The sequence below is a fragment of the Bufo gargarizans genome, chromosome 4, assembly GCF_014858855.1.
Source record: "Bufo gargarizans isolate SCDJY-AF-19 chromosome 4, ASM1485885v1, whole genome shotgun sequence".
Taxonomy (NCBI): domain Eukaryota; kingdom Metazoa; phylum Chordata; class Amphibia; order Anura; family Bufonidae; genus Bufo; species Bufo gargarizans.
Genome location: NC_058083.1, coordinates 501,974,957 through 501,990,349, shown reverse-complemented (window position 1 = coordinate 501,990,349; position 15,393 = coordinate 501,974,957). Strand labels below are relative to the sequence as shown.

Genomic DNA, 15,393 nt, shown 5'->3' with positions numbered 1-15,393 from the left:
ACACCCATGTAAAAGGATCTTTAGGGTATGTTCACACGGAGTTTGTGTTAAAAAAAAAAAAATAATAACAATGTGAAATCCGCTTTAGGATTTAAATGGGCACGCTGAAAGAAGATTCTATATCAAGAATATATCACTTTTTCTGCAGCGAAAGATGCGGACAGCACTCCGTGTGCTATCCACATCCTTGGCCCGCAAAAAAATATGACATGTCCTATTCTTGTCCGTGCTTTGCAGACAAAAATAGGCAGTTATATTAAAGGCTGTCCGTGCCGTTCCGCAAATTGTGGAACGCGCACGGACGCCATCCGTGTTTTGCGGACCACAAAACACACCACCGTCGTGTGCATGTAGACTTATTCAGTGTTTTGGGTCAGTGATTGTGAGACAAAACCCAGAGTGGGGGGGCTACACCGACATAAGGCCTCATGCATACGGCCGTTCTGTGCATTGGGGACCGTAATTTGCGGTTCCTAATGCACAGCAACATCCATGCGGTGGCAGTGACAGATCGAGACCCATTCAATTTGAATGTGTCAGTGATCCATCCGCATCGTAAAAAAAAATAGAACATGTTCTATTTTTTTGCTGTGCGGAGGCACGGACAGAAACACCATGGAAGTTCTTCCATCGGCTTCCGATCCGTGCTTCTGTTCCGCACCTCCCGGATTGCGGACCCATTCAAGTGAATGGGTCTACATCCGTGATGTGGGATGCACGCGGCCAGTGCCCGTGTATTGCAGGCTGCAGTACGGATACGGCAGGGCAACGGCCATGTGCATGAGGCCTCAGGAAAAGATCTGCTCCCGTTCTGTGTTTAGAGCTCCACCTGGTTTTGGCTCAAAATCACTGATGGAAATCACTGAGGCCCCATTCAGACGAGCGAGTGTCTCCCTGTGGACTTGCAGCGAGGCCCCCAGCCTGAACTCCCATGATGCTATGTAACCCTTACAGTTCTGGAATGTATTGGAGAACACTGACACAATGCCGTCAGTTTCATCTAATACACACCAGAATTGTAAGGGTTACAGAGCATTATAAATCAATATGCCATGTGACCCCGGCAGTGCTGCGAGTCCACAGCGATACACTCGCTCGTCTGAAAGGGGCCTGACTGTGTGAATAAGGCCTCCCGCACACTACTTTTTTTTACCGTTTACGGGCCGTTTTTTTGCGTTCCGTATACGGAACCATTCATTTCAATGGTTCCGCAATAAAAACGTAATGTACTCCGTATGCATTCAGTTTCCGTATTTCCGTTCCGTTGAAAGATAGAACATGTCCTATTATTGCCCGCAAATCACATTCCGTGGCTCCATTCAAGTCAATAGGTCCGCAAAAAAAAAAACGGAACACATACGGAATGTACTCTGTATGTCTTCCATAACTGTTCCGTTTTTGCGGAACCATCTATTAAAAATGTTATGCCCAGCCCAATTTTTTCTATGTAATTACTGTATACGCCATACGGAAAAACGGAATGGAAACCAAAAAAAAGAATGACGGATCCGTGAAAAAACGGACAGCAAAACACTGAAAAAGCCTTACGGTCGTGTGCAGGAGGCCTAAGCATTAGAAAAAAAAAAGTTGCAAATGTGCTGTGAAAAGTCACATGTCAACCCGAAAGTGCGACTTTCAATGCAAAAATAGTCTCTTCACATACTGGAAAGTGGTTCTCAGATATTAATATTGGGTCAGCAGTATCTCAGCTGTTCTGCACTAACCCTGTGCATTGTGGAGTGAAGGGGAGCAGCGCTGCCGCTACCATTTCTGTTCAGTACACAATGAATATTCAGACACCCATAACAAGGCGGGCAGGTGTAATGACCAGGACAGCATAATATGGATCTACGACTCAGTGCTCGGGATTGGGGGCTGTTACATATACACTAAAATGCCCCCTGTTACAGCAGCCTCAATATAGCCCAAAAATGAGCGTTCTCCGTTACCCAATTCTAAAAGCTTTCTAGTCCAAACAACATAAAAAGCAGCTCTTATGTGAGGGGTGCACACAGAGCATGAAAGGGGCTGTCTGGTTTCCTGTACTGATGACCTATCCTCAGGATATTTCACCAATATTAGATCAGTGGGGGTGCCGGGAGACAGATGTTGATTACCTATCCTGAGGATAGGTCATCAGTATAGTAAACCAGACAACTCCTTTAAAGGGGTATTCCGGTTACCATAAATGTAACTTATGTTTTAGACTAATTCATCATCAGTAATTATCTAATATAATGTAAATTTCACATATTTACCGTTCAGTAGTTATAAAAGTAGTTTTCTTCCTCTGCCACCCACTGTGTTTCCTCATTAATAACCATGGCAGCGACCTGCAGTTCTGAGCCTTTCTTAGGTCGAGCATGCTCAGTGTGTTGCTATCAATTCTCTAGCTAAATGTCTTGTCAATCAAAGGGCGTGTCAGTGTGCTGGAGATTACTGAGTAGAGGGGGCGTGACCAGACTGTGATGTCAGGCAGCCAATCAATAAACACTAACACTCACAGCAGGAAAGCTAGGGATTGTGGGGATTGTAGTTTTATGAAGGAAGATCAGGCGCCATGATGCTCTCAGTGTGTTGCGGGCTCACCCAGGAGCCAGACAAATGGATTGCAAGGTAAATTGAAGCTCTGGTTATATGTATAGTTATGGCTTCTGGTTGGGGCACAGCTTGCAGCCTTAATGCAGTTTTTCAAAAAATTAAATTACTTTACCGGAATACCCCTTTAAAGGGCATTTCCCATATGAAGATTTTATAAATATCTGATGGGTGCATGCTTATTTGAATAGAAATAAACAGAGACACACGCATCCACAGCCATGTCTCCCTTCACAGTGGCACAATTGGGGCCTGCTTCTTGAGATAAGTGTGGGTCCCATGTATGGCATATCCTGTGGCTAGGCCAGATAACTGTCCAGCTGGGACAATCCTTTAACATCTGAGAGATGCCACTTCAGCAGGAATCGGGTCAAAGAAGATGGCACCGTTTCAGCCAGAGTCCAGTCACTGGCGGCAGTAATTACTGAATGTGCTGTTAAAGGGTTATTCCCATCCGGACACTTATGGGATAGTCACAGGATATGCCACAAATTCCCACGTCAGAATAACCCTTTAAGGGCCTTCCGAGGACAGAGCGCCATGAAAACTTACATGATGGACCAGATTGCAAGAATTAATGGACCTGGTAAAGGCGATGTAGGTCCATTTTGCTAATTATAAAAAAAACTGGCACGTCACTACAAGATTTACATCTCTGGAACAAGACAATGTCCGTCACTTGCGGTCACTTTTTATTAAATATTTTTAATCTCTCTCCATTTGTGGCTTATCGTACACATGACTTATTCCCTTGTGAAGGTGCAGCATCAGCCTTTATGTAAAAAGACATGATAGAACCATTTGATGTCGGAGCCTGCGACAGCGAGTCACAAGCCTGGATCTCATTCTTCTAGAGGAGGAAAAATGATTGATCAGATCTACAGCTGTGAACAGATGACGCCCTATGCTGCTGCTGTGAATGCCTCCCTATGGCGAGATCCGCCTGGATCATTTTGACTCATCGTTAACCTGGATTGAAAAAGCGGACCGGTCGTAGTATTGCAGAGGGAGCAAGATCTGTAGATTTTGAACCAAACATACATAAAATAAGCATAAAACGTGATCTATGGACAGAATTCAGACGTTTGCTGGAACCATTTCGACTAGTTCTTTTTCGGTTGTGAGGCAATGTAGATTGCTATGAGGCAATAGATGGCCCCCCCGACTGTCAGTGCCATAGTGGTTCTGTAGAGCAGTTTATCAGGAAATCCTCGCTTTAAGTGGACAGGGATCCCATCTGGTTTCTTAGAGGGAGAGAAAAAAAAAAAAAAGTGACTGATTATTATTTTTTAAATATATATAAAAAAAGAAAAATAATGTAACAATTACAGGATATAAAGGGTGTTATTTATTAAGACTGACATTTTAGATGCTGGTCCTAAAAACACCTATAGCTGGTGGCCCCAGCCTCTACATAACTTCGGTTGCCACCCCAGTCTAAGGCCTCTTTCACACTACAGTATGTCCATTTCAGTGTTTTGCGGTCCGTTTTTCACGGATCCGTTGTTCGGTTTTTTTTGCTTCCGTTGTGGTTCCGTTTCTGTTCCGTTTTTCCGTATGGCCTATACAGTATACAGTAATTACATAGAAAAAATTGGGCTGGGCATAACACTTTCAATAGATGGTTCAGAAAAAACGGAACGGAAACGGAAGACATACGGATGCATTTCCGTATTTGTTCTGTTTTTTTTGCGGACCCATTGACTTGAATGGAGCCACGGACCGTGATTTGCGGGCAATAATAGGACATGTTCTATCTTTCAACGGAACGGAAAAACGGAAATACGGAAACGGAATGCATACGGAAACGGAATGCATACGGAACACATTCCGTTTTTTTTGCGGAACCATTGAAATGAATGGTTCCGTATACGGACCGTATACGGAACGCAAAAAACGGACAAAAAAACCGGTAGTGTGAAAGAGGCCTAAATGTAAGCCAGCTTCCTAAAACAGGCGTAGAAAATGATAAATGAGACAGGTTTACCGGCCCGACCCTTTACCCCCGCGTTTTTTTTGTTGTTTTTTTTTTAGACCTGATGTGAGCAGCATAATCTGCGCCAGAAATACACCTAATAAATGACCCCCCATGTGTTTAATATAACACCAGACCATTTCTTAACCCTTATAGGCTTGAACCGATTCCGAGAACTTACCTGGAAGAGCTTTTGTAGCTCTGGCACTCTGTTTTTACCGAGGTACTCAGAACCCGCTTCGCTGGAAAGTTTTGTTGGAGTGGCGAAAATGGGGGCAGGAGCCTCTGGGTAAGTGAATGGTCTCAGCCCCTGTAAGTGCAGCAAAAGAAAAACAGGTCACTGGGAGCACCGATCACCTTAGATCCCTATAGAAAACACATTTAGGGATTCAGCGATTTTCACCAGAGCAATAAAAAAGGTTAAACAAGAAGACTACAATCACACCAGCCACAATCATTGTGTTCTGTCATCACAACGCAGGAAACGTAAATGACCCCCAGCGCTGCGAGTTTTCCCCAAAACTGAAAGATCAGCCACCGGACAGGTCAGTCCAACCTCTGTGCTGTATGCAGCTGGAATGGGCCACCCTTCTATAGGGTCCTTCTATACATCCCCGGGTCTTGGATTTCATCGCAGCATGCCCCATCGGCTCTATTACAGACATGGTGCCGCACCACTTGCTCGGCAGCAGGGAGCCAAAGGGACTCTGATGCCACTCCGCCACCTGCATGCATGATATATAGCAGTAAAAGTATCCGACAGCCAAAAACAATATGGAGGGCGATTATCAAAGGCTGAACACAGTTGCTCCAAATGACATTTTGTTCAGAAATTTGTAGCTTCTTTTAAAGGGACTCTGACAGCTTGTTTTGGACCATTAAAGGGTTGTGTCATTTCAGCAAATGGCACTCAATGTAGACAGAGTTAATATACAAGGCACTTACTAATGTATTGCGATTCTCCATATTGCCTCCTTTTCTGGCTGGATTCATTTTTCCATCGCATTATACACTTCTCGTTTTCATGGTTATGACCACCGCTGCAGCGCAGATACAAGGTGGCCAGGATTGGAGCCTACGTGAGCTCCTATGGTCCCAGCCACCAGAGAGGCCAGAACTTTTTCACAGGGTGGTGGTAACCATGGAAACAAGCAGTGTGTAATTTCATGGAAAAATGAATCCAGCCAGCAAAGGAGGCAGTATGGACAATCAGAATACATTAGAAAGTGCCTTGTATTAACCTTCTCTGCATGATAAATGCCTTTTGCTGAAGTGAGAGGACCCCTTTAAACTAAGCAGAGTGGTATGTAACGTTTGCAGAGACTCAGTCATTGCCTTTCTCCTTGAAATCTGTCGCATTTTAAGCAGACAAAGCACTTTGTCTAAATATGCAAATTAGATATTCAGTGCACTGAGGGCAGGGCCTAGCCCGTCAGTGCACACAAGTTTCACTCTCTTCACAGCCAGCCTCTCCGATGCCTGTTCCCGTCAGTAACAAGGCGTCTGTTCACGGATCTCGCACCAGAACGTCATCGCATGCTCAGTGAGTTCTCTCCAGGGCAGGAAAGAGATGCTGCACCGAGCACGATCCGAAATTCTGGTACACGGCACAGGCCTGAAATTATAGGGACTGGCGAGAGCGTCACACAGCAGCCTGGTCCTGTCTCCCCCAATCAACAGGGGAAAGGAAAAGCTTACTGAGAAGAGGGATTGAACCAGGGTGCACTGGATGGCTAGGCCCACCCCTGGTGCACTAAACATCTCATTTGCATATTTGAACAAGCTACTTTTTCTGTTAAATGCTCGGTCTCTGCAAGCCTTACATACCTCGGTTGCATTAAAAGGCCAAACACAAGTTGAAGAGGCTCCCTTTAAAAACTTTACGCCACGTTTGCATAAAAGTGGGATGGGCTTAGCAGGAGGGGGCGTGGCTTTTCACATACTCACTATAAATTTACAGCAGAAACTGGAGTGAATTACAGAGCAAATCGACGCTAGCTCACGGACGGCGGCGATTTGCTTCTCTGGTGCACGGTCTGCCAAAAGCTATTCATAAATCTGACTCATCTGGCAAACGTCCTATTAAATACGGGACATGAAGAGCCGTTCTTATGTCAGCTCTTCATTTCCCCACTGTAAGCTTAAACTGGAAAACGTGGGAACAAAAAAAATTTCATAAAAAAAAATTAATAAAAAAAGCCTTCTTTCTCCAGTTTGAAGGTCAGAACTGTGACAAATGAAGCTTTGCTAATGAAGGTCGAGCTGATCTATGACAGCCAGACTTATTTTGGGTTTCGTTCCCTTATCAGCCGACATGCTGGAGTCACCCACCAGGGATAGAAGGGACCGTGGACCATTAGGAGTAAAAATAACTAACATGCAGAACTGTTGCGCTGTTCTCTCACCGGCCCCGTCACATGCACTTGTCAGCAGCCAGGACAACGACAAAGCCGGCCTATATCTGCCACCTCCAGTTGCTGCGGTTAAAATCAGAGACGAGTCATTTGCTGTTCCCTTATCACATGAAGGCGTCTCGTGATATGACAAAGAGGGAGAACGGAGCCTGCAGAGTAGCAGAGCCGCCTCTTCCTGCAGAGCAGATATCACCCTGACCTTTACTACCCTTTCCCATAGGGCAGACCTAAAAAGAAGCTTTTTAAGCAAATACACAATTCTCGATTTTAAAAGATGCATCGGTTTCCAGAACGCCTCCATGTGACCCATTCCCCGAGGTCAGACCCCCAGCAATGGGACCCTTATCCCCTATCCTGTGAACAGGACAGAAGTGTTAGGGGTGGTCCAGCCGTTTTGTCATCAGTATATTATCGGTGAGGGTCCGACACCCAGCACCCCAGCCAACCAGCTTTTTGATGAGGAGGCGGCGCTCCTCATTACACTATGTCTCGTCTCCTGTGGAGCAGCTGTATAGTGTAATTACAAGCACCCGCTCCATTCACTGATCCAGAATATTACCAGCTGGACAACCCGAAAAAAATAAAAAAAATAAAAAACCACACACACACACAAAGCTCTGGCATGCTGGGATTCAAAAGCTCATTAACGTTTGGGCAATACAGCAGGCGGCAATGTGAGGAGACAGATCGGTCACTTGTTCACATAGGGAGTCGTGCTGCCGACAAAAGGTGGCGCATACAAATGGTCGTCTGACCAACAAGCAATAGGTCGTGTGATCAGCCACTTATTTACAGAAGGCAAACACTGGGAAGGAGCATTCGTACAAACATTTATCCCCAAGAAATGTCCCGAATGTCGAAGAGAATTCCCCTCTAAAGGGATTCTTCATCATGACAACTTCCATCTTAGCAGACATTGAACAGAATATGCAGCAGAAAAATCAGTCTGTGCCGACATCACCATAACTTACATGTGGATCTATCAGGCAGCAAAAAAAAAAAAAAAGTTATTCTCTGACCTGTTAGAAAGGTACATGGATTGTATTTGTGAGTTATCACCTTCCTTCTGATCCTCAGCTGTGTCATGTGACCAGCACTCTGATCTCCAACTGACACAGGACAGGAGGTCGGTTACTTCTCTATTCATTACTATGAGACGGACATTGAGGCTCCCATAGGAAGAATAGAGAAACTGACTTCCTGTCCACACATAAGATGCTGTGTTAGGGCTCTTTCACACCTTGCGTTCTTTTCTTCCGGCATAGAGTTCCGTCGTCGGGGCTCTATGCCGGAAGAATCCTGATCAGGATTATCCCCATGCATTCTGAATGGAGTGAAATCCGTTCAGGATGCATCAGGATGTCTTCAGTTCAGTACCGGAACGTTTTTTGGCCGGAGAAAATACCGCAGCATGCTGCGCTTTTTGCTCCGGCCAAAAATCCTGAACACTTGCCGCAAGGCCGGATCCGGAATTAAAGCCCATTGAAAGGCATTGATCCGGATCCAGCCTTAAGCTAAACGTCGTTTCGGCGCATTACCGGATCCGACGTTTAGCTTTTTCTGAATGGTTACCATGGCAGCCATGGTAAAGTGTAGTGGGGAGCTGGGAAGCAGTAAACTTACCGTCTGTGCGGCTCCCGGGGCGCTTCAGAGTGACCTCAGGGCGCCCCACGCGCTTGGATGACACGATCGCATGGATCACGTCATCCATGCGCATGGGGCGCTCTGACATCATTCCAGCGTGTAATTCCGGCAAATTGAGTACACGACGGATCCGGACGAACGCAAGTGTGAAAGAGGCCTTATTTGGAAAGTCTGATTGTTGGTCACATGACACAGCTGAGGACCAGAAGGGAGGCTATAACGCACAAATACAGACACTGGTAAGACAATTACATCATGTACCTTTCTAGAAGGTCAGAGAATAACATTTTTGCGGCAGTTCTTCTTTAAGGTTATCTGCACACGTTGCCAATTGCGTGCGGAAAAGCTGCAGCGCGGTACGGTACCAGCAGAGTGTATGAGATCAGCCGTCAGCTCATGTACACTTTGCTTTTTTCTTCTGTGCTGAAATCCACAGCATGTGAGGCCTGTTTCACACTTGCATTTAGGTTTCCAGCTTTGAGATCCGGCAGAAACCAAAATGGTTCAGTTTGAGGTCATCACATCCAGATGCATCCGTTCAGTTAGGGTGCAGATGTGTTACGTTGAAATGGAACAAACCGGATGCGGCACTAAAATCATTTCTAAGTCAATGGGTGACTGATCCGTTTTTTTCTGATAAAAAAAAATAAAAATAAAAAAAAGCACACACGATCTGGCATCATTGACTTAGGGCTCGTTGTACTCCGTATGCATTCCATTTTTTATATTTCCGTTCAAAGATAGAACATGTCCTATTATTGCCTGCAAATCACGGTGCAGTGCATTCTGGACAGAATCAGGCCGGAACGCACTGCCTGGTGTGAACGAGGCCTTAATGTGATCACAGCAATTAGTTTAGCGCACACTCTTGCTCTTAGCAAATTACTACCCGTACCTCTAGGTGGTTTAGGCAAATTAGCTGCTGATGTGGCATGGAAAGGACCCCCCTCACCTTCCCAGTTTGACAACACCTGCAGAAAGTGGGCCCTTCAAGGGATGCTGGAAGAGCTGAGAGCTCTATCAATGCCCCTGGCTCTGTAACGGCTCTGTCACTGCTCCTCCCCCCGAGCAGGAGACATGACAGAACTTTTCATTGCTCCACCGCTCCAGCTCTGTCATTTCTTCTTCCCCACGCTGTCACTACACCACGCCCCCCCCCCCCCCACTCTGTCACCGTGGCTGCATCACTGCTCGTCACCGATCAACTGCGTCCACTGCTCCGGTAAACAAAGCCACCTGAGCCCTGCTACTTGCCTGCAGCAGGGTAAGCTACTGAACAAACTACCTGCCCGGCGCCTGGAACTGCATGTCCCGGGCGTCGGAAGATACAGAAGACCAGGGGTGTGGAAATTGTATCTGTTCATCTATTGAAATCCGAGCCATCTATTGAATTTTTTTTCTATGTAATTACTGCAAACTGTATATGCCATACGGAAAAACAGAACCGGAAACCCTACTGAAAAAAAACAGATCAGTTACAAACGGCCCGCAAAACACTGAAAAAGCCATACGGTCGCGTGAACAAGCCCCAACATTGATTTTGCTGCAAGGTCCGTTTTGCACACTAGACAAAAAAAAAAAAAAACGCAGCTTGTGTGCGGTTACAAAACTGAAGTGCTGCATCCTCATCAGTTCTGTCCCCTTTGAAAATGACTGGGGAGAAAACTGAACCGTTTTGAGATCCTCTGCCGCATCTCAAAACGGGAATACCACAACGCAAGCGTGAAAGTAGCCTTAGTTGTTTGTGCAGATTTCAATGGAAGGGTGAGATCTGCGGCAAAAAATTCTGCAAGTAGCACACGTGGATTTCTATGCGGAAATGCACAGAAATGTGTGTGGAATTTCTGCAAGTCTGCACTCCTGTGCAAAGGTAGGCGAAAACCTGAATCGCAGGTCAATTTTCTATTACTTTGTATTTTTATCAGTGCAAACTGCGACGGGTAGCGTGACTTTCTTGTCATGATCGTGTTTGCACTGAGACAACAGTTGCGCAAAAATCCTAATTTTTGCAGTCACAGTGCTACCAGCGTTACAATAACGTCACAAGACGAATGTCGTGCAGCCCTGATGCTGTGTCACCTGCAAACCCACAACGGAAAGCTCTGCAATACTTCAGTCCGGTGGGATGTACGTGCTCTACGGGAATTTCTGCTGCGACGCCCACGCATTGGAAAAAAATGTGAGAATAAAGTGCAATAAGAGGTAAGAGGCCGCAGAGTCTCCGTAAACCCAATCAGAAAACCTGCAGGGTTTCCTCTACATGTGGAAATTACCAGCTCCAAGGTTAAAGAGAGGTTATACCCCAAAGATAGAAGCCAGCACCAACTGGGGCGATGGGCGCATGTTACTGATCGTGGGGAGGGGGTGCATTCCTCCTGCAGCAGCCATTGAAAAGAAAGGAGAAATCTCAGTATTGGGGGGGGGGGGGGGGGGGGTAATAAAAACTAATGCAAGAAACCAATGGAGCCTGATCAGTGCCAGCTCACACATTCCACGCGGTATTGGGTTGGTTGCTATGGGCAACTACAGCACACACATATATATCTCCCACCCTGCTGGTAAGCAGAGGGCATCCACTAATCCGCCGCCCTGTGACAGAGCCCTTTCCTGCGGTGAAGGTCAGTGCTGTCTCCCGTCGTGCCCGCTGCCTCCCCGCGCCGCCCCGGCCTCCCCACCTGAGGGTTGTACGCCTCCTCCGCTGCGGCTCCAACCAGCTTCTGCGTGAAGCCGTTGAACTTATAATACATGCTGGCGACCTCAGTCAGTCTCCGGACGCTGATCTTTTCCGCCGGGAAGGACCCCACAAGCTGAATCGTCGCGCTTTGATGACGTCAGCGGCTGCCCTCACCCTGCCTGTTGTCATTTGCGCGTTGAGATTCATTTTCCGACATCATTTCAAAACCAGGATATTTTTTAAATAATTAGTATTTATTATACATATCATTTTGATATCCAGTTCTCTATTATTCGTTTTATGTGGTGAAGTTGATGGGACAGGCGGTTTCGGGCAGCCCTCTGGTGTCACCTTGTGTGTGAGGCCGCAGTTACTGGGTCACCCTCACAGGGCAGCCTCTGATCAGCTTACGGCTCTTGTGGAACAGGATGAGGATTGTAATGGTGGAAGATTACTGTACTTATAATTTTAAATATTTTTTTTCAACTTTTAACAGTTTTTATTATTTTAACCAATTTTGCGTGCAAATAATTTTGGCTTTCAAGGTTTTTTTTTCCATTAAGCCAACTTATGCACTATTCAGAGGGGTCCCCAATGTAAGACCCCAGATGATCGTGAGAATTGGGGCCTTTGCTCCCCTATTTGAAAAGGAGTTGTCCAAAATGAAAGGTGGAATCTGTGCTCGTCGTGATGCCTAGTATAGGGGATAAGTGTCTGATAGTAAGGGGTCAGACCCCTGGGGGCGCCTGCCGATCAGACACTTAGGCCCCTTTCACACGGGCAAGATTTCCGCACGGAAGTGAATGGGGCGGCGTGAAAATCGCAAGCAAGTGCAGATGCGGTGCGATTTTCACGCACGGTTGCTAGGAGACGATCAGGATGGAGACCCGATCATTATTATTTTCCCTTATAACATGGTTATAAGGGAAAATAATAGCATTTTGAATACAGAATGCATAGTACAATAGCGCTGGAGGGGTTAAAATAATAATAATTTAACTCACCTTAATCCACTTGATCGCACAGCCGGCATCTCCTTCTGTCTTCATCTTAGCTGTGTGCAGGAACAGGACCTGTGGTGACGTCACTTCGGTCATCACATGATCTTTTACCATGGTGATGGATCATGTGACGGACCATGTGATGACCGGAGTGACGTCACCACAGGTCCTGTTCCTCCACACAGCAAAAATAAAGACAGAAGAGAAGCCGGCTGCGCGAACAAGTGGATTAAGGTGAGTTAAATTATTTTTTATTATTTTTTAACCCCTCCAGCCCTATTGTACTATGCATTCTGTATTCAGAATGCTATTATTTTCCCTTATAACCATGTTATAAGGGAAAATAATACAATCTACAGAACACCGATCCCAGACCCGAACCTCTGTGAAGAAGTTCAGGTTTGGGTACCAAACATGCCGATTTTTCTCACGCGAGTGCAAAACGCATTACAATGTTTTGCACTCGCGTGGAAAAATCGCACATGTTCCCGCAACTCACCCGCACATTTTCCCGCAACGCCCGTCTGAAAGAGGCCTTAGGCTGGTTTCCCACGAGCTAGCAAGCATAAACATTTGCAAACATAAAATCACTTTTATTTGGAAAAATGTGGTTTTATATTTTTTATGTAAACTATTATTGTATCTATCGTATATATATATTTTTTTATAAAGCCCCAGAAGGGTTTCCATTCACATAGCCGTATGAGGGCTTGTTTTTTGCCGGACAAGTTGCACTTTCTAATTCCACCATTTAATATTGCATAGGATGGAGTGGGGAGCTGGAAATTTTTGTTTGAAAAAAAAAAAAAAATCTGCAACAGTTTTATGGGTTTTGTTTTTATGGCCTTTCCTATACGGTAAAACTGAGAGGTTACTTTCATTCTCCAGGTCAGTACGATTACGGAGATACCACACATGTATAGTTTTTTTTCTTAATTTTTCTTTTTCTTAATACTGAAAAAAATAAAGACTGGAAAAAAATGTTTTTTTTTCTTTTCATTGCCATATTCTGACCCCTCTGACTTTTTTGTAGTTATGTGTATGGAGCTCATTTTTTGGGGGGTGATCTGTACATTTTATTGATACCATTCTGGGGTGTGTGACTTTTTGATCACTTTTAAAAAAATATTTTTTTGTGGGAGGTGAAACGACCCAAAAAATGCCAAGACGGCATGTTTGCCGTGCTGCCGCCAGAACTCCGGCCCGCCCCTTATTATGGTCAATGGGGCCAGATCGGACCTCCGGCGGCACGCTTGCACTAGCGGCAGCACGGATCCGGCAGGCTGTTTACCCGCCGGAGAAGGCTGCCGCTAGTGTGAAAGTAGCCTAACCAAAGTCAGGAAATGGCCGCACAGCAGCAAGTGAGGGAGGCCACGCAGGTCTCTTTCGGGGAGTTCTCTTGGTCCTGACCTGCCACTGTCCAAGGCGGGGGAGGAGGTAAAAGATAGTGGTCCTCTCTTCCTGCCTAGACCCGCTGAGGCCCATTAGCAGCCCCTGCAAAGGGCTCTTCATCTCTCTACCCAATAGCAGGAGATGGGGAATATACCTGTCAGGAGTCCCATCAGTAGAAGCCCCACACAGTATGATGTCTCCCTGTTGCCCCCATACAGGAGCAACAAGGAGACACTACTGTATACTGTATGGGGCAACAAGGAGACACTACTGTATACTGTATGGGGAAACAAGGAGACACTACTGTATACTGTATAGGGAAACAAGGAGACACTACTGTATGGGGCAACAAGGAGACTACTGTATACTGTATGGGGCAACAAGGAGACACTACTGTATGGGGCAACAAGGAGACACTACTGTATACTGTATGGGGACAACAAGGAGACACTACTGTATAGGGAAACAAGGAGACACTACTGTATGGGGCAACAAGGAGACTACTGTATACTGTATGGGGCAACAAGGAGACACTACTGTATGGGGCAACAAGGAGACACTACTGTATACTGTATGGGGACAACAAGGAGACACTACTGTATAGGGAAACAAGGAGACACTACTGTATACTGTATAGGGAAACAAGGAGACACTTCTGTATGAGGAAACAAGGAGACACTACTGTATGGGGCAACAAGGAGACTACTGTATGGGGCAACAAGGAGACACTACTGTATACTGTATGGGGCAACAAGGAGACACTACTGTATGGGGCAACAAGGAGACACTACTGTATACTGTATGGGGAAACAAGGAGACACTACTGTATACTGTATGGGGAAACAAGGAGACACTACTGTATACTGTATGGGGAAACAAGGAGACACTACTGTATGGGGCAACAAGGAGACACTACTGTATACTGTATGGGGAAACAAGGAGACGCTACTGTATACTGTATGGGGCAACAAGGAGACACTACTGTATACTGTATGGGGCAACAAGGAGACACTACTGTATGGGGCAACAAGGAGACACTACTGTATACTGTATGGGGAAACAAGGAGACACTACTGTATGGGGCAACAAGGAGACTACTGTGTACTGTATGGGGCAACAAGGAGACACTACTGTATGGGGCAACAAGGAGACACTACTGTATACTGTATGGGGAAACAAGGAGACACTACTGTATACTGTATGGGGACAACAAGGAGACACTACTGTATAGGGAAACAAGGAGACGCTTCTGTATGAGGCAACAAGGAGACTACTGTATACTGTATGGGGCAACAAGGAGACACTACTGTATGGGGCAACAAGGAGACACTACTGTATACTGTATGGGGAAACAAGGAGACACTACTGTATACTGTATGGGGAAACAAGGAGACACTACTGTATACTGTATGGGGAAACAAGGAGACACTACTGTATACTGTATGGGGAAACAAGGAGACACTACTGTATACTGTATGGGGAAACAAGGAGACACTATTGTATACTGTATGGGGAAACAAGGAGACACTACTGTATACTGTATGGGGCAACAAGGAGACACTACTGTATACTGTATGGGGAAACAAGGAGACACTACTGTATACTGTATGGGGGACAACAAGGAGACACTACTGTATGGGGCAACAAGGAGACACTACTGTATACTGTATGGGGAAACAAGGAGACACTACTGTG

At 45.8% G+C, this 15,393-nt stretch overlaps 1 protein-coding gene across 1 annotated transcript; it reads right to left on the bottom strand.

Annotated features, from left to right (window-relative positions):
• Nucleotides 1–3,244: 3,244 nt before the first annotated feature.
• Nucleotides 3,245–11,460, bottom strand: LOC122935997 (cytochrome c oxidase subunit 7A-related protein, mitochondrial). The gene is made up of 3 exons (XM_044291979.1): nt 11,307–11,460; nt 4,755–4,883; nt 3,245–3,842 (listed from the first exon to the last, which is right to left on the bottom strand). The coding sequence occupies exons 1-3, from the start codon at nt 11,376–11,378 to the stop codon at nt 3,702–3,704; spliced, it is 342 nt and encodes a 113-aa protein (XP_044147914.1). The 5' UTR covers nt 11,379–11,460; the 3' UTR covers nt 3,245–3,701.
• Nucleotides 11,461–15,393: the final 3,933 nt, after the last annotated feature.

Excerpts from the sequence above, each read along its gene's own strand:
- LOC122935997 (XM_044291979.1), bottom strand. The coding sequence starts at position 11,378 with ATGTATTATAAGTTCAACGGCTTCACGCAGAAGCTGGTTGGAGCCGCA. Across the intron at positions 4,884-11,306 it reads AGGAGGCGTACAACCCTCAG|GGGCTGAGACCATTCACTTA; the intron begins GTGGGGAGGCCG and ends CTGCACTTACAG. Across the intron at positions 3,843-4,754 it reads AGCTACAAAAGCTCTTCCAG|AAACCAGATGGGATCCCTGT; the intron begins GTAAGTTCTCGG and ends TCTCCCTCTAAG.